The sequence below is a fragment of the Ambystoma mexicanum genome, chromosome 11, assembly GCF_040938575.1.
Source record: "Ambystoma mexicanum isolate Mex_15411 chromosome 11, UKY_AmexF1_1, whole genome shotgun sequence".
NCBI classification, from domain to species: Eukaryota; Metazoa; Chordata; class Amphibia; order Caudata; family Ambystomatidae; genus Ambystoma; species Ambystoma mexicanum.
The window spans coordinates 889,094,501-889,113,995 of record NC_090934.1 but is presented as its reverse complement, the minus strand read 5'-3'; the positions used below and the strand labels follow the sequence as shown (position 1 = coordinate 889,113,995).

The 19,495-nt window shown below is 41.5% G+C and overlaps 1 protein-coding gene across 1 annotated transcript in view; it reads left to right on the top strand.

The window, feature by feature from the left end:
- The window catches only part of LOC138503894 (mucin-5B-like), a 1,431,798-nt gene that overhangs the window by 1,068,499 nt on the left and 343,804 nt on the right, over positions 1–19,495 (top strand). The window contains exon 26 of the mRNA XM_069623965.1: positions 5,578–5,609. Coding sequence (XP_069480066.1) covers positions 5,578–5,609 — 32 coding nt within the window. The remainder of the gene's footprint in view (positions 1–5,577; positions 5,610–19,495) is intronic.

Below are 19,495 nucleotides of genomic sequence, written 5' to 3'. Positions count from 1 at the left end.
CATCCACAGGGGCGCCTCTCAACTGGTCTGGGATGTTTCTAGGTACACCACACCTTCCCCGGGGTTTGTTCTGCCAGGAATCAGTTCTAGAAGACAGGAGGAGAGACTTCTCCTTCCCTCGACGGACCCACCTCCCCGTGTTCCCCTTGCGTTCTCCCCTCGGGACCTCTCTCACCTTGATTTTCAGACTGCGCTCTCCGTCCTGCCGTGCTGGGCAGGGGTGCGTCGTTGTTGGCTTGGTCGCCAAGTTACTTCTCCGGCGATTGCCCGGAGTCTAGATCGGTTGCGACTCCACCCTTCAGGTAAATCTTTTAGAGGTTTTAGAATAATGTCTGTATGGATAAATGCTCCAATAACCTTCTTCTCTTGTTTTGTAGGGGCTGATGGAGCGAGTCGAGGCTGACACCTGAGTTTGAGAAGGTAAGGAAGTGGTCTGACCTGTGCTGTTGTTCTTTTACAGGTCGCAGAGGATTCCTGGAAGCGGCAATAGATGGGGATCGAACGCCGAGGAAGATGTTCGAAATGGCGGAGGCCCTCCAGAAGAGCTGAGTAAGTAGCTTCTGATTCTTCTCTCTATTTTTCCTAGGAGGGTAGCAGGAGGACGATGGTGAAGTCCCCGAAGGCTCCGACTGGATGGAAGAGCTGGAGCTGAACAGGTAAGGATGGTGATGTTCTTGAAGTCTCTCGCCCGTGTGGGCCAGGATGCAGAGCAGGACCCTGTGAATGTCACGCTGCAAGAGCAGAATAACGCAAAGCATGTGCATTGGGTCAGGTGTGGTTTAAATACCCGGCCGGTATCCCAGGTGCCTTTGTGGCGGGACCCGCCCTGATTCTAGACTGCTTGTTGCAGTTCCCCGATGATCCTCGTGGGGGCAGCCATGTTCACCCGTTGTACATTGGAATTCCTGCTTCCCAAGTGAGCCTGGTGCCAATGGCGCCAGGATTGCATCCAAGGTACCCGCAACGGGCCGAAGTGGGCCTTTCTAGCCTTGTTTGAGTACTGTGGCTAGGGCCATGGTGCCCGTGTCCCATGGTTTGGGGTTAAGGTTGTGACACCCCCTTCTTCGTCCATAGGTATTTTCCGGTCTGAACAAACACTCATTAGGTTTCCTCACAATTTTTCCCACCAAGCCAGGTAGCCATGTCAGTAAAATTCTCCTTCCATATAGAAAAATCTCTAAGTCTACTGGAAAGCCTTGCAGAGCCACTTGCCCTGTGAATGCCAGAATACATTCTCCCATGTTTAAATAGGTTATTCCTTGAGTGGAGCACACTATTCCTTGATCAGTAAATGAAATTGTCATGTTTAGTTTTGTCACCAAATATCGTCCCAAAATTTTGTGAATTTAACAAAGGAACAGACATGTCACATTCTGCTACAGAGACTGGTAATTCATTGGGAAAATGAACTCAACTCGTAGCTCCAGAGAACCCTTGAGCATTCATGACAATTCCTGACATCAGATATTTTCCCTCTCATGTATACAAACAAGTGTACTGTACCCTGAAAGCCCACCAAATAACTGCTCTACAATTATTAAACGGCTCTCCATCATGCGCTGTATTCTGTGCTGTCCCACTTGAATATCCTGCTCTTCTCCATATGTCATCAGCCCTCTCCCCAAGAATAGTAGGTATCACTGTGGTAGGAGGAAATATTTTTAAGGGGATGGGTGGCGGATCTTCTCTTTCTTCTTGGTACATTTTCCAGAGTTCTAAAATCACTAATCTTTTCTCTAATTTATTCCCTGTATATGCAGCATGCAAGTGTGTGGTCATGTGTTGCAATACCGCTTTTGACAATGATCCCCCTTGTGGCCACGGAATGAACATTTTATCTGCCGTTCCGTTCTCCCATTCCACAATATACTGTTTGAGTTTGGGCATGTGCTTTGGTAAGGTTTTGCATAAGTGCATAAGAGGAGTGTCTCACATAATGACAAGTCTCACTTGATTGTCAAAAGTTACCAGACTGTTAAATAATCTTTATACTTTTGCTTAAATCACCACTTTTCAAGCCTCTAATTTCAACAGTTTACCTATTTTCTTATTTAATACACCTATTTCCTTAATTTTTTCACACCTTCTATCACTCTTCGATATTTTTACTCAACGAACAACATTCAGACTAATCAACATTACACATTTGCAAACACTTATCACCTTATCTCTCTCGCCTTTATTTTATACCTTATACAGGGTTTGAGACGTCACCTTACGTAATCCTGATTACGCGTTTTATGTTTCTGCTCTACCCCGTTGGGATTTCAGACGTCTCCTTCTGAAACCTCTTGACCCAGTACTCAAACTGTAGGTGCTACCTTTTCTGTTCACAATATTTCCTGTTACTCAAAAATGATCACAATCCCATCTCCTTTATTTGCCATACCCCTTAATCTACTCGCCATCCGTAAATCGAAATGAGGCCTTCGGTATCAACTCCTCCTTCAATCCGAACACTTTGCCTTCCGTCCACAGAGTGCCCGTAAAAACAGGGCAAGGATTTCATCAAAGGGGCACCTGCCACAGTCTCGGTTCTTCTTGCAAGTTTATTTCTATCGGCTGCTCTCCAGAGGAAACCTAGCGATCTTCCGGCTAATTGTGGAGGATGCCCTATCATCCAAAACTCTAGGTTGGATATTTTTCAACCATCCACACCTCTACCACATGAACATATGGCCCTTTAGTAACATGCAAGCAATGGATGGGATTGCAGGGTAATTGTGAGCACAAATAATCAAACCAACTCAGGAATATGGAAAAGTTACTGTTTTATTAACAATTATCTAAAACAGGGAGGTTACACAGACATCAACAGATGTTCGCTCAGGCTCTCAATGATTGTCTCATAAAAAACATCCTTGTAGGCAAAAAATACGTCAGAATTGACATCATACTACGTGGCAACGAACAGAAATCCTAGCAAAGGCTGTGAGGGGAACATCCAAGTATACATTGCATAGGTACTAGGATTGTGATTGGCTGTTCAGTGTCAGGTGAACAATTTATGCCTACCTCTATAAACATGTAATCTTTAACACTATTGAGTACACAGTTTATCATTGTCTTCACACTATAAGGCCCTTCGTTATACGCCCTCTACAATTGTTTTGCACACTTCTGCCATGTCTGGAACATTCGGTTCACTTAGCAGCATGTAAGCTCAGACCCAGATGCCAGAAGGTGGACTTGAATTTACCTCCCCACCCAATTAGCCCAACATCTCTCATTACTCATGCCTTCTGCCATGAAGATTGTCTTTGATCTTGGCCTTGCAAAGTATCCTTGTCTGTGGACATATATGAGAGTGCAGGCTCACACGATCCCTGTTCTAGGACTCCAAGCTCAACTCTATTTCCATCCTTTTCTCACATTACAGGTGACCACAAATTGGTCAATTTTGCAACATTTAAATGTCTTAAATGAATAAAACTTGCCACTCTTGGTGTTCTTTCTTTGCACCGGGATGATTCATCCTTTGCACATTCACTGCTTTCAAGAATAGATAACCGACCTTGGCTGCTTCAGATTTGATACCAGGCCAGACAGCCTCACCAGGAACTTCCACAATCTCAGTTTATGCTTGTTGTGACACAATTCTTAGCCTTTCCTCTCCATGGGAACGGGCTTACTAAATTCATGACATCGATGTCCAGCTCCTATACAATGGCAGTTTCACCTGCAGTCCAATCACTACTTATAGCAAGCTTCTATGATGACTTGGTCTACTTGCATTTCAGCTTCTGTACAATTATTCAACGGTTGATTTTCTGCAGCACTTCGCACATGTGCAATCTTCTTTTTGCATATGAAAGTTTACTAAATTCTTAACTTCGTCATCAGTTTCTGTAAGATCCATGCATTCTCTTCATCCAATATTCTCGGGGTGTCACGCATGTCTCTTGTGATGTCACTAGCTTCTTCTCTTGGCTCCTTTTCATGTTGTATCAGGGAGTGCCTCCCTCAGATTGAGCGCTTTGAAACACTTTCCTGTGTATCAGCGCTATATATATAAACAATAATAAACAATACAATACAATTGCCGTCTCTTCTGGGATACATTCAATAGGGTTTTCTCAGTGGATACCTTCTTTCGAATATCCACCGCTGTATTGGCAAAACTGCTGGTATCAAACATGGCACAATCTCAGGCCTTCAAAATAGAGGAAGTTGGGGGCAGGATTTCATGTGGAGGCATGTAACTGCTCCTCTACATGATCTCGCTGCGCTTTTTATTGAGATTACACAATCGGCAAAACCATGGACAGAGTCACAGGAAAAAGCTCAGAGATAATACTTATCAGCATCAAATGGTATTTTAACGATTCGAATAACATTATTTATTCTTCAGGTTCATATTTTGTAATAAGCAGTTTTTAATTCTGATTTTTTGAAGCAATGACATTCATTTTGTTGTTCAAGTTTACCAGTGAGGTTGGATTTGATTCAGTTGTTGCCACATTCTTTTTCTGTATCAATATTTTAGAGACAGGTAAGGGACTTTTCTATTTTCTATTTGTAGTTAATAGCTAGGTAGCGAAACACACACGGATACATGTTCTAAAATATAGTAATGCAATACTGCATTTGCCATCAGCCATGGTGCTCATCAGCGAGAATGGTAGAGCATGAATGATGTGAACAGAAGGGATTATAACACTTGCGACCTGTGTAAGGTTTTGTGAACTTTGCAGTCGTTTTGTCTTATTGATCTCTGTATAAAATTGATGCATGTAAGGATGGGTTTTTCTTCCATTTTCAATGAACACCTACAAACGCTTGTTTTTTTAACATTGGAAAGTCCCATTGAAACCATTTTTGTAAATCAGGCCCTTTGTCATGGAAACATGTTTACTTACTGGAAACCATTCTACCAAACCCCAAATACAGCCATTAAGTATTACAGTTTCAGGTAACTTAAGAGTTCTGTGCGGTATGTCACACGTTAAATGAGTGATAATACAGAATCTGTCTACTTTTTCTTTCTTCAGTAAGAGTTAAACTTTGTAGAAATGCCTGGAACTGTAATCATAAATCATGAAAAATAATGAAAAACAAACGAGGTTTCATAAATATAAAGTTATCATGTCCCAATGTTAGCAATCACTTTACAACAATCACAGTTTAGACTTTTGTGTAGGTACGGGATAGGCATTTGCCAGGCACTGCCATAATGGTACTAATTGTCCATTAATGGTATCAGCTCCGAACTGTTACGAATACCTGGTCACGTAATGGTAATGTCTGCCAAAAGACTATCTAACACATTCTCCCAAGCAAACAAGGTTTGCTTTGCCAATGCTTGTTGGTTTATTACTCTATCTGTAAGGTAAGGGATAATCATGAGTGTAAAAAAGAGACATACAAGAAGACATGGCATGCAGCTATGTTATTGTTAACATGTGGCATCCTTCACTTATCAGACCAATTCATGTCAAGGGCAGGGTGTGGAGATGGAGAGGTGTACTGTCAGGTACAAAGGAATACTGTAAACTATGGATTAGAAATATCTAAAATCAGCAAAGAATAACACAAAGAAATGTTTAAAATAACTGAAATTTCTGTATTTTCTTTCAGGTTGTGAGGGACCTGATGGGGAACACAAAAATGTGAGTATTGTCGAGAAACATTTTTACACAAAATTGCATTGATCGCCTCTAACGTATCAAAATGTTCACAACCAACCCCTTAACCAGTCACATTCAGACAGTGTGGGGGTGTAGGTGTGGTTTAGAGGGCAGCATTATTGCTCAGTCAAATGTAAACATACAAACAAAAGCACCCAGAATTCAACAGCATTTCTTAAAATAATATTTGGAGTGTTCATAGAAATATTGACAACAAAAGATGAGAAAGAAAAAGAAAGGAAAGAATACAGGAGTTCAAAGGAGTAGGAAAAAGAGAAAGGAATTTGAAAAAACTAAAGAGGAATAAGAAAAGAGAGAACAAGAGGATGGTCAGGAATATAAGGAGAAGGAAGCAAGGAAGGAAGGGAGGGAAGGAAGGTAGAAAGGACAATTGATAGGTAATGGAGGACAGATGGGTAAAGGGATAATGGAATGATGGGTTGATAGATGAGCATGTAAAGAAGGGTGGATGGATAGGCGTATGGACAGCTATATGGACAAATAATAAGATTTTTGTTTAAATGAAAGAGAAAAGATTCAATGATGGATGGTTGTAATTGAAGTGAGAGTGGCTTTGTGATTGGGAAAAGAGATGGGGTGGTCAGGCGCATGGATGGGCGATTAGATTGGATACTGGTGGATGGGTCTATAGATTAATGGATTGATGGATGAAAAAGAAGGGAGTTTATTTGAAAGGACCAGGACCAATCCATGGATGGGTGGATGAATGAATGGATGGAAGGATAAGGAGATAAGATAGTTAAAAGAAAACAGAGCAGAGAAAGGATTGACAGAAAGAAAATAAAACAAAAAAGTAAAGCAAAGAAAGAAGCACAAAGTCTCATGCAAGCTTTGAATTGGGTTCAAGGTACAGCAAATTGAGGCCTATGAGGATGCAGTTGATAATATTTGCCCTGAGAATAAAATAAATTTAGACCAGGCACTGCAAATAGTCCTTATTCAGCATTAGGTTCTTTCTTGAAAACTGGTAGAGAAGGAGCCACCGTTCTGATTCCCTTGCTGTTGAGGGTCTAAGGATCAACAGATCTAATGTATGGAATCTGGTCATAATCTGCACAGGACACCATGATGTAGAATAATGTGGCAGATTGAAGATATAAATTGAGAACATAGATATTCATTCACTTTTTTTAATACAATACTGTAATTCTGTTTCTTCTTCATATAAATCAAGGTTTTGTTGTGCATTGGGTGGCAATTACGCATGCCCTGAAATAGGCATTGGCAGCTGGTGAATGTTTGCATTAGAGGGCATAAACATTCCCCCTGAACATGCAGGAGCAACTGGGTATATCAACAGATCCCTGAACAACCAAGAGGGATTATGGGGAGGGGTTCTCTCCCCGGGAACATTTTTTAAATTATGTATTAAAATGGTGCACTTTTCAGCACAGTTTTTGTGAAACAATTGGTAAAAAGCCACACACAGAATTCAATTGTCTTTTTTGAAGGGTAACACATGAAAACATCCAATAGATGCCAATTCACCAATAGTGCACAGAAGCATATTTCAACACACGTATATGATGCCTTTGCCCTCAAAGTATGCTAGTATTCTGCCAGTGTAAAATAACATGTTGATCCTGGCTGTGCCTAAACATGCCCATGCTCTCTGGCTGCACATAAAGTCATTATTACTAATATTATAAGAAAACATGGCCATACAGCTCTTCCAAAATATAACAGTACCATAATATGTGGATTTTCTCCTGTTGGTCATGCTGTGCCATTGTAGGAAAATGTCCATACTGGCTGCTCCCCTGTAGTACCCTACAACAACCCCTCCCAAGGTAAAAACTGTTATCATGTTGGCTCTGCCCATATTGCCAGCAAATATGTCATGCCACTGTAAGAAAATGTCCATGCTGGCTGACCAATGTAGTCCCCATGAAAGAACATTCAGCAAGTTAGCTTTGCCCATAATGTTAGTAAAAGCTGCAAAGCCACAGTAAGCAAATGTCCATATTTGTAGCTCCAATTACACCCAGCCCCACCATACACAAACACATTCACAAACACACTCATCCCCATCCACAGACACAATCACATGTCCGTTCAACTTTTCTCTCAATCACACGTGAACCCATACAGAACATTCATATTGCATTCTCCTGCACACCTTTACGGAGGAGCTGCCACTGAATGGGGTTACTCTGATTCTACATAGTCCCTATTTCTTGAAGGGAAAGACTTTGCGGTATGAATAACTCCTGAATGGGAAAGATTGCATTACAATGAACACTCGGTTATGTGGAAGGTACACTTGTACCAGAATAACCTCCTTCTCTTAAAGCTCAGAGGAACTGTATTATTATAAATATTTAATTTTAGAAAGGCAGCGTTTGCATTAGAATACACACAGACCATTAAAGAAGAAACGTTTTGTGTTTTGTTGATTTTCACCCAGGATAACATGTATCAGTGGTATTTAAGCCTTTTTTTGCTGATCCCTCCCTATTTCTGTTGATGTTTTATTGAAAGCATTCACTGTACTCCCTTTATGAAGAGCCTCGCTTCCACCCACCCCGCCCCAGCCATCTTTCGGGCCCCCTTAGAAAGACCGGTCTCACAGTTTGATTTTCCATTGCTGCATGTGGTAATTTGAGGGCCTCCACAATGTTCTAAATGTACAGCCCTACCTATGCTAACACATGCTAACACATGGTGGATGGGGATGAATTGATTGTGTACAATAGTGAATATCACTACTGTACGATGCAAAATAAAGCAGGTGAACTTCATTATTGACCCTTCCCTGCATTACTTTAGAATATGGGCGAGAAAGAAGAAATTGAGACCACATGTTTGTACTTCTACGGCTGGACTCAAAATAGGGCCTCAGAATGTATATACACTCTCTGCTTTGATTATTAATTTCTCCCAAATGCTCCACTTTGAATGAGAAACTAAGGGGGTCACTTAGCGTTGGCTGGAGGTTTTTATTACAGGCCGCCATCAGCTGGTATCACATTTTGAAGGTGGTAGTTCACAAATTCCGCCAATTCAGAGATTGCCACTGGTGGAGGTGGTATTTCTGGAATGCCTCTGGGGTTATTCTAAACGTACCACTTCTTCCTGAGGTCATTATAGCATTTATTTTTTAACCATTCCCACCTTCACTGCGGAACCTTTTACCACTCATTCATTCTTATCGGTTCTGTCTTTTGGAACTCTTTCCTTTGTATTATACGTGTTCTATGGAGTCTATTTTACTTCATAACTCTTAAAGGCATCTGTATTTTACTATTGTAGCACACAGCTCCTTATGAGCAGTGTTGTTGTGGACCTTTAGGGCCCTCCTTTGATATTATTTTCTTTATCCATGAGTAACTACAGTTCTTCAGGACAGAGAAATACTTAGTATCCCTCCTAAAACATTATAGTCTGAGGGAATGACACACACCACCTTATGTGGAGTGCCAAAGTATCCCCCTTCTTCTCTCTGCTCCTGTGACTTTTATGTCACATAGACAATAGCCTAGTTATAGCTGGTATCAGTGGACGTGTCCTTCCAACTATTGTGTGATTTTTCTACCGCAGGCTATGTCCATAGCCTCGGTAGTGCACAATAGGGGCACCCAAGCACCAACTTTGGCCCTCCCTTCTTCTTTCGCCATTATTAGCGTGGTTGTTCTTTGTTAGCTCTTCTTCTACCATTCTGGGAGGGAGACGCCTATGTGTGTATCTTACCTTGGGCAGGAACACTTAGGTGTCCCTGCCTAGACTCCAGAGTGTCCGAGCAGTCAGGAAGTGGGGGAGGAGTTTTCCACCACCCTGGTCTTTGTCTGCTAGAGGGCCTGAATGGGACTAGCTCCCACTGGGGGCCTGGCTGTCGTAATTGGACAGCCAAAAGCCACTTTATATAGAAGATTGCAGAGGAGTGAGTGCTGGAACTGTATAAAAGGTGAGACTCCTGGAGTGAAAAGCAATTCGACCACTGGAAGCTGAAGTAACCAAAGAAGAAGATGACCAGAGACACCTGCAGACAATTTGCAACACAGTGAACCGACCACTGCTGTCCTGACCCTGTTATCTGGGTGACAGAGGACTCCAAAGAGGACGACTCCTTCCCTTTGACTAGTGAGAACAACCAGTCCCAAGAGAAACTTTATTTTGAGCCATCTCCCGAGGTCCATTGAGTTTTCAGAGCTGCGGAACCCCAATACCAGGAGACCTGCTGCCCATTTCAAGTGCATCACCGTGGAAAGGCCAATTCGATCCAAGTCTTTGTTGATCCCTCAAGGATACTCCAGAGACGCAATCTAACTCAACCAGACCCACTCTTCAGGGTGTGGGACTGAAGGAACTGAAGAAGATTGACCAGCGAATCGCGTCCTATGTTGGTGCTGTAGAAAAGGTTACAAAACCACAGAGTGACCAGAGAAATTGCTGAAAGGTGTGTGAGAGGTCCTCCGTCGAGACTGATGCAGAGAGATACTGTCCATTGTCCTGCCTTTCGACATCAGACCAAGGAATCCGGAGGTCAGGACCAAAGTTGCAACATCGCTGAGCATCCACCACAAATGTTTTCTTCAACCCTAAGTTACTGTGGAGGAAAAGGTATTGCTTACCTTATTTCAGAAAGTCATTCCAGAGCATTGGAGTGGATGAAGAGGTGTTCAGGGCAACCCCCTCGTACCTCTGACTCAAGCCACTGCTGTGTCCCTTTAGCGAGTCCTTTAACAGGGTCTCCAACGTTGGTTAAGTCTTCTTGTATCTTATTTTCTAGTGACTAGATTTTGACGGTTTTGCAAGACTTCACGCCGCTACGAACTACCTTTTATCTAGCGTTGCGTTTTTGGCTTTGAAAGAATTGCTGTGCCGTGAAACTCCCTCCAGAAGCTGAAGCTCAACTAGGTTAACACTAGTCAACTGTTTTCCTTCCCAAAAATCACAATCTTAAATGTGTACTAGCTGAGGTACCCGTCGTTGCCCCTGTCCTGATTAAGTGGTGTCTCATGTGCCCTGGAGGATGTCGCTCTTGTCCTCTGGTCGGGAAGTGGTGCTGCTGTTTGTTGTTGTGTTTCAGAAGCTCTTAATATTGATTTTCGCTTTGCATCAGATGGAGCTTTTCCAAGTGATATTCGTTTTTTGTGCAGCATGTTTCAGTCACTTAGTGGCTTCAGCACTTTTGAGAAAATGTCCAAGAAAGATTGATTAATTGTGCTCTCTTCTTCTGAATTAATTTAAGTAAACTGTAACCTTGCCATTTCCGATATTTGGAGTGGCGCAATAAAATAAATAGTTTTTGTTTGTTTTTTTGCATATAAGATTTTTGAATCCAAACATAGACTATGATCATGCCCCAGACAAAAGAGCAATCTGTGCAAAATGTGTTAGACGTGGGTTCAACGGTGTGGATATCTATAGCTGGACAAACATTTACACACATACATTCAGCTTTATATATAAAGAAGATGCTGACTAAATGCAATTACCGTATTACTTTGTGGTTGTGTGTTATTACCGATAGTACGGTAGACCTTTCAAAATCCTGTAACAATTGTTTGAGTTCAGAAACTTCCAACTAAGAAGTGGCATTTTGAAAGTACACCTGTGTGTGTTGGTTTATTTTGCTAAGTATTTAACAGTGACTCTTTTGCAAATATAATACATCTTTATTTTAATATAAATGTATGTGTGTTTCTTTGATGTGCATTACTAGCTAGGTTCCGCGTACTTACCTACAGCTCACATCTGCCTCTTAAGATAATCCTGACTGCTCTGCCACACTACCAAGGTCTCTGAGTAGTACAGACTGATACTAAGAGTTGGGGATCTACAAACCACTGGGATGGCTTACTAAAGTCTTACCTCCAAGTGGGACTTTAGGAAAACTCCCCTTACACTATCCCTATAGTTGAGCACTCTCACAGAAATGGGCCTCAGGGCAGCACCTAGTTTGGTTATTTGGGCCAATACTCAGTGGGCAAGTTCCACTGCAAAATGCCCAGAAAAGACCTGGTCACCTAGTCATTCTTTCAGCAGGGACTCCTTGAATACCTCTATCTGCCCCTTGCAAGCCGTCTTCGTAATCCCCACAATGTGTATGTTATGCCTCGAGCGTGACTCAAGGTCATCGCACTTCATGGTGAGTTGTTTCACCTGCTTCTCCAACACCACTGTGCAGACCTTGACTCCATTCATATTGTCCTCCACTCTGCTGATTCTTGACTCCACCTCCGTCATCCTGGCCTTTTCTGTATCCAGTTTGTGATGCAGTGAATTGATGCTAGCTGTGATCTCGTCCAGTTTTCCATTCACCGATGTGAAACCTGTTAGCATGCTGGTGAATGGTTTCCTCAAGTCTAAAGCATAATCTGGTCAGGAAGTTGCGTCTGTAATTTCTTTAGGTGCTGCTTCTCCTATTGGCTTGGCTGCTTGTTTTGTTAATGCATCCATACTGCCCTGCTTCTTGGTACCCACACCTCCTCTTATCATGGTACCATGAGTATCACCCGGGCACTTTATCTGATGGGACAGGGAGATCTCACTGTAAGCAGCACCCACTAGTAGCACGACACCTCTCAGCTGGCACGACACCTCTCAACTGGCTGGGCACACTACTCTGCACCCACCAATATGCACCTGTCCCAGTCCACACAACTGAGTATGTAAGCACCCTCTTCCATGGGTACTTCAGGGCACCAAGGTTGGAATGTCACCCTTTTGCAAAGATGGTCACAAAAGTAAAAATCTAACAAGCACAAAACCCAATATATTGTTCCAAGTGGTAATGGCAGAGTACAAGTATGAAAGCGGGGGGCGGGGATGCCCTTCTTACATTTCCTTCAATTATAATAAATTCAATAAGGATTGCAGTAATGAAAAATAAGATTTCAGGTGCTCTGGGTAAGTCCGAGCTCAGTGTACAAGTATGGCTGGGTACCAGCAATTCATGGTAATCCAGCACTCCTACTCTATTAGCCACAGGTGACGCTGGCCCACACAGTCCAGGCAGAGAGCACCTCACAATACAGCCATCCTCATGGACCCACCCATCGCAGGCACGCCTCACCACTGTTCAATTCGGCGGAGTGGCCACTACTCTCTCACAGGCCACAACCAGATCCCAGGCTGCACTAGCACACGTGGTCCCTGCCGTTCACGATCCCATGGTGGGCCATGGCAGCCACCATCCAGATCACTGGAGAGCTGCACAGAATGGTGGCCAGTAGTGTGGAACGGCCACCGTCCGCACGCCGGCACACCGCCTGTGCCGCAGGTTCTACGAGACAGAAAGCGCAACCGGGACAAGACACAAGTAAATCAGGGCTGCTGATGCTACTTGATTTATCAGCAGCCTTCGATCTTGTGGCCCATGAAAAGCTTATACCTGTGCTATCTAGCATGGTAAACTGTATCAGTGGCACTGTTGCCTGGATTACATCCTTTCTGAACAACAGTTTGTCCATAGTCGTTTGGCAAGATGTTTGTTCGAAACGCAAGCCGCTCAAATGCCCGTGCTTAGGGTGCTTGACTTTCTGTCTCCCTGTTTGACCTGTTCTGTCATCTGTTGTGTGACGGGCTGGATGAGTTGGGAGTATGCTTTACAAATTACGCAGATGACACTCAGCTCATCATGACACTGAGTGTGGAGTATGAAAAAGACCCTGAGATGATTTCCCAGACTTACAAATCCATTCAAAATTGGATGGCTTCAAACGGTATATGTCTCAACGCAGCCAAAATGGAGCTTCTTATCTTTGGGTCAGCCCAAGCCCGGGCTAAGGTCATTGATGAATACGCAGTCTTCAATATTGAGGATCAGTTATCAACCCAATCACTAAGGTTAAGATGCTGGGGGTGGTTTTCGAATGCTCACTTAGTTCAGAGGCACATATTGATTATGTAATTAGTAAAAACCTGGTATCACTTGAGACTACTTCGATTGATGAAACCATATGTCTCGGAAGTAAACTGTACTATGTTGGTCAGAGCCCTGATCATGCCCAGGATAGATTATTATAATGCTCTCCTAGCAGGCGCCAGCAATGGCTAAGGAAACAACAGGTCCTGCACAATGACACTGTGTGCATTGCTAAGGGCACATCTAGACACAAGCCCATTTCAGTTCATCGAACAAATCTTCACTGGCTTTCTGTGGATTCCAGAAACTGTTTTAAAGTGAATGCCATGGTGCATAAGTGCCTTCATGGTCTAGCACTAGCGTATCTGAAGGATGTTATTGTCGCACAAAAATGGACATGCTGTACCAGAACTAGTGATACTCTGTGCTTGGTGTGCCCCAAAAATAAACGAGTTAGAGCATATGGCAGATCCTTCCAGCTGCAGGCTGCCACGACTTGGAATAAGCCTCCTAAAGTACTGCAGGTGGATAGTAATCTTTTGACTTTCAGGAAACGGATGAAGACAGTTTTGTTCGAGTAATTCTCTGGTCTTGATGGTTTCTTTTCTTTGTTCCCCCTATAACACCCCCAGTTTTCTCATTCTTCTGCGCTCTGATGCCTGTGGCCTCTGGCACATTATACATAAATAAATACAATAAATAAATAAATATTGCATGTGAGAATTAACTCTCACCCTTTTAATGGGGGAGAATCGTTGTCAGAATTGACCTTATCCTAAATGGGAAAACAAACTTGTAGAATTGATCCAACCGTTGAAAGGTAACTACCCCAAATATTAATGTACAATATCCTTTTGTTATGAATCAGAGGTGTTCATCTCAAAAACCCTGACCCAGGCCCTTTCTCATGCGGCTAACAGTGAGACACTGTGCAGACAAAGTGGCAGAGTTTGGGATTCCTTTTGTATGCAGAAGACACGCAGCTGGAAGCGGTATTGAGGGCATCTACCCTGAGGGAGAGAGAAGCTTGCTGTGTCCTGTATCCCGCTCCGCTGTAAGGTTCGCACCCTTGAGTGTATGGAGCTGTGGAAGAACCATTGACAGCATGAGCAATGGCAGACTGACTGGGGCAGTCAAGCGCTGAGAGAGTCCCGATGCATGAATAAGCAGAGCTGGCGAGTCAGAAGGAGACGCCAGGACAAATCGGTGAGTTGGCCTGCTGCAGGTGACCCCAGGATGCTCCGAAGGAGACCGCTGTGTAATTATAAACATTTTGAATACTGAACATTTGAATTAAAGCAAACTGGGTGCAACTCTCCTATTAGGAGATTTCGAATAGGAGAATATTGTAACCTGCATTTCCAAAGCCAAAAAGGGGCTATAATTAAGCAGAGTGAATACAACTTGCCTAAAGGAGGATATCAAACAAGGGAATTTTGTAACCTGCATTGCCAAAGAGGAGCAATAGTAAAGCAAAGGAAATACAACTTTCCTAGCGATGGATATCCAGTAAGGGAACATTATAACCTGCACTTTCAAAGCCAAAGAATGTTGAGAGTGACACTACAGCAATTTGAATATAACAATCCCAAAACAAGATACTCACATTGCCAACGGCCAATACGTTGTGTAAATAGAAATCAGAGACTCCAGGAGAAAAGCTCTCATTGTTAAAAGGATGAAGCGTGGAGAAATGTAACCTTCATTACCTATGACAAACAGATCAATGTGAGAATCATATTTTTTGCAGCATACTTGTGGAAGTAGCTGTAAACCAATTTTGTTGAAAGCTAAGACTAACCCAAGAAGCAGTTGTTGGTTCAACTTTCCCCATTGAGGATTTAAGAGCAAGGTTTTGAACAATCCTTACCACAGAGTACAGTTGTAATAGTAGGACTGTTTTGCTGGCAGTTGAGTAAACCAGGAAAGGGAAAAATAGTGGTTAGTCCTGGCAGGCGAGTGGACCAGGAAGAAGATAGTTGAAGTACTGTCAATGTGGTAGAAGGTTGTGGTGGAGAAAAAGTGGCAATTTACCTACCATGTTTTGATGAACTGTTGTATAACCATCCTGACTAAGGTGTAACTTATGAAAGAGAAATATGATGTGCTATAAAGTGATTTGCTCTTCAGAAAAATACATTTTCATTTACATCTCACTTGATGCATAAAGCAAAAGTCTTTTTGGTTTGCCAGGCATAAGCTTGTGGAAACTTTAACAATTGTCTTTAAGTGTGAAGAAACCCTTTGGAGCTAAGATAGTCACTTTGCCAACTGAAGGACATATTGAATGAAAAGAGCTTTGTATTCTACCTGGAGTGGAAAAGAACATTCTTGAAATTGAAATTTGGTTTGAAACCTTCTGAATTGATCAAGGAGAAGGGGATGCATCCCTGGCCACAAGGATTCCTGTATATAATCTTTATTTTTGAATTTAAATGTTATTTTGTGAAGTCTAAACAGCCAAATAATTCCTGTATGATTCTGTTGTATGTATTAGTGTGAGGGACGGCTACTTTTGGCCATTAGGTAATTTCCCTTAGTTTGTCAGGTAGGGAAATCCTTGTTCAGCTAGGGAAAGATAGGGGGTTGTCTCACCCCTTATCATTTAATAAAATGGAGACTTGTGAGAAAACTATACCTATGTGTCTGTCTCGCATTTCTGACACCTCAAAGTGTGAAGGGGCATGATTTGGCATAAGAATATATCCTCCCTAAGATAAGTAAGAGGAGATTCTATATCCGAACAGAGACATATTTAGAGTTATGGCTGTGGCTTAAAATATCACCAATCTAAATTCTCCATGCAAGTACTTCCTATGTTCAAACCTTCCTGCAATTATATGACTTTTGATGCCCAAACAGAGCAACCCTAGAAAACTTAGGGACATGAGCCTCATTCTGAGTTGGCTGGTACATATTAAAAGTTTCAGTAATAATGTTTACCAGCACTTTTACTGGACCGGTCAGCTACAACTTTGCCAGTAGGTGTTAAGGATTTACCTCCAGCTAGAAGATGGAGGTAAATCTGACACCTACTGGCAAACAAAATGCCATTATTACTGGTACGGGCGGATATTGTGGGAAAATCCCTCCATGGAGTCGTGGAATTAGGATTTATTGCCCTTACCAGCAGATTTACTGCTGGAATACCGCCAAACTTGTAATGAGGAAGATTGTATAAATCCAAAAACACCATGCACTTGAAGGACCGCGCTTTGCATAGATGTAAACTAGTTTAAGGAGAATACCATCTTTGAGCAGAGCTCCCATAAGTGTATTCAGCTGGTAGTAAAGATTCAATTAGAGGTAATACTAGTTAAAAAGCACAATGAATGTTATTTATTTGCTTTATTGACAAGTGTTTTTATTCCCTAACTCAATAATACCTATTTTATCAAACTCAAAAGAATGCGAGGATTAGTTGCCCTGACCATTACATAAATCTGTGACTTGCTGGTCATCTGTCAGAACCTCAGTCTGCTGAATTGCCACACTAGCATGAACTTCCATAAACACTCATATCAAGGCTGAAAGAGATTCGTTGTTATTACGGGAGATGATGCATTGCCAAGCAAGGGAGAGGAAATATTACACTTGAAGCTGAATTTGAGAAAACTATTCTCTCAGAGAATCTATATTTCAAATTCAACTCTCCTTGGATGGAGGTGCTATAGAAAGTGCATCCCAAAGTGGCATCTATTCTTTCAAGGGCCACATATCTTCTCAACAGAGGTGCTATAAAGTCAAAATAGCAGTTTTTTACAAACCTAAAAAACCAAGGACCAAGGTCTGAAACACATATGTGATGCCCTACTGAACTTTGGATTTGATACTTAGTGGGGAGATGTGATATGTGCACGGATCCGAAGCCATAGGTGATCACGGCCATCATCTTAGTGTGCATGAATCATATTTTGATGCTATGCAGAAAATCATGTTTTTTGAGGTGGTGTGAAGGACACTGGCAGCTAATATCTGAGGGGTACAGTGATGAATGCCATCAATTCACCAGCTCCTCAACAAAAGCAGTGCAGGCAGTCATATGTAGCTCATGCGTCAGCTGGCTATTTCAGCTTCCCAGTACACAACGCTGTGTCACGAGATCATGACATAGCAGAGCTCATTGGAGTGTATCGTGTTGGGTTTCACAGCGTGTTTGAGAGCTGCTGATGCTGACTCTGATACCATTATCACTCCCTGAAAGCAACTATCTTTCATATTTAAGAATTCCGCATTAGAACCAGAAGCTTTCAAAGAATGGCCCTTTCCTCAGTAGGTAATGTAAGAAGTGGCACCATGAGCTAACATTTCTGTCTTTTGATCTACTAATTGTACAGCAAACCTACACGTATTGGTGCAACATTCCTTCATCTTCTATAGCTGGAGATTTAAATTAAAATGGTCTTTTCTTCACTCATCTTATAGTGACAAATACAAATTTAAATCAGATTGGCAAGAATACTCTAGAAACTACAACCTGGTGTAGCACATTTTCCACATTTGATCTGGAAAATCACAATAATCAGTATACAATACAGATGTGTTACTGACCAGCAGTTGTGGAAGGTGAAGTGTTCAGGGAACACACAGAAAACGGTATTCCAGAAATGTTCAAAATTAAATATATGAATGGTTCCTGGATTGGAATGACCCAGGAGTTCGGAAAGGACCTTGTGTGAGTAGCTCACATACATTTATCTATACACTTGATATATATGCTTCAAAACCATACTACATGAAATTCCATGTTGGATTCTCTGTTTCGTTATATTTATATTTTTAAATATTTTTATTTGTTTTAGTTGAGATTCAACTATTACAAATCTCCTTTTAAACTTAATGTCAAACCTTTAAAATACTTTTACATTTTATAAATAAATCACTTTATCTTACAACATTTACATATCATCAATAAAATCATATCACTTCCAGCATTTACATACTTTCCAATTAGACGCATGTCTTCTATAATCACACCAATTGCCATTTTAAATATCAATATAAAACATTAATTTTCGAATATTCATATCAATGCAATGAGCTTTCTATTATCATGCTATTTCACTAAACCACATATATTCCACCAGGGGCAATCATTTCCATTTGTTATAAAATAGTGAATGACTGCTAGGTTCAGTGATACATATTGCGCATTCCACATCATCATCCACAACATATCTTGTTTCATTTCCTTATAATATTTTATAATGTTTTAAAAAATTCATTAAAAGCTTACATCTTATAGAACTCAACATTTTGCACTCTACCATAATATGCCTCAGTGTTTCCAGCTCTTTGTCATTTTGGCAATATCTGCATTTGCTATCACCGGTCTGATTTGTCTCCCATATTGCCTTAACCATTCTAGTCATTATTAAATTAAATCTAAACCTCATCATATCAGCTCTGTACTGCCGATTTGGATGTTTTTGAATATATCTAGGTACTTAATTAAACTTTTTGTGAGGAAATATATCATCTTTGAAACATTTGTACTTTAAGCACTCCAATCTTGTTTTTATCCAATCTGTTCTCTTTAGCTTCCATTGGATTCACAAGCAGGCATATTTCACCAATTCCTGCTTCTACCATGTTATCTATGCATCGTTGGTTCCATGAGTTTATCGAGTCAATGCCATTTTTGGTAAATGCTTGTGAGATGAAGTCTATCACTGTGTTTTTATATTGGTCCACCAATTTACAGTTACCATATAAATTTAAAGAATTCCACTAAACCCGTGCTTGCAGAGATATCAGCCCTAATTCATAGCGTATAGCTGCCATCTGGAAGCTTTTTGGTAGTTCCAGTAATTCTTTCCAATATCTACCCTCTAAATATTCCCAATTTGGTCATTCTTCATCGGCTTTGCTCGATGAACTATATATTATGGCAGGTACTACTTTTTGACAGTAGTACATTATAATTGCTGTTGATGTGAATTTGCCATATTTTTGTTGTATTCGTTTTGCCTGCGAGCACAACATAGTCATTCTCCCATTTAGTTCCTCTTCCAGTCAGGCTGTCATTGATATTTAT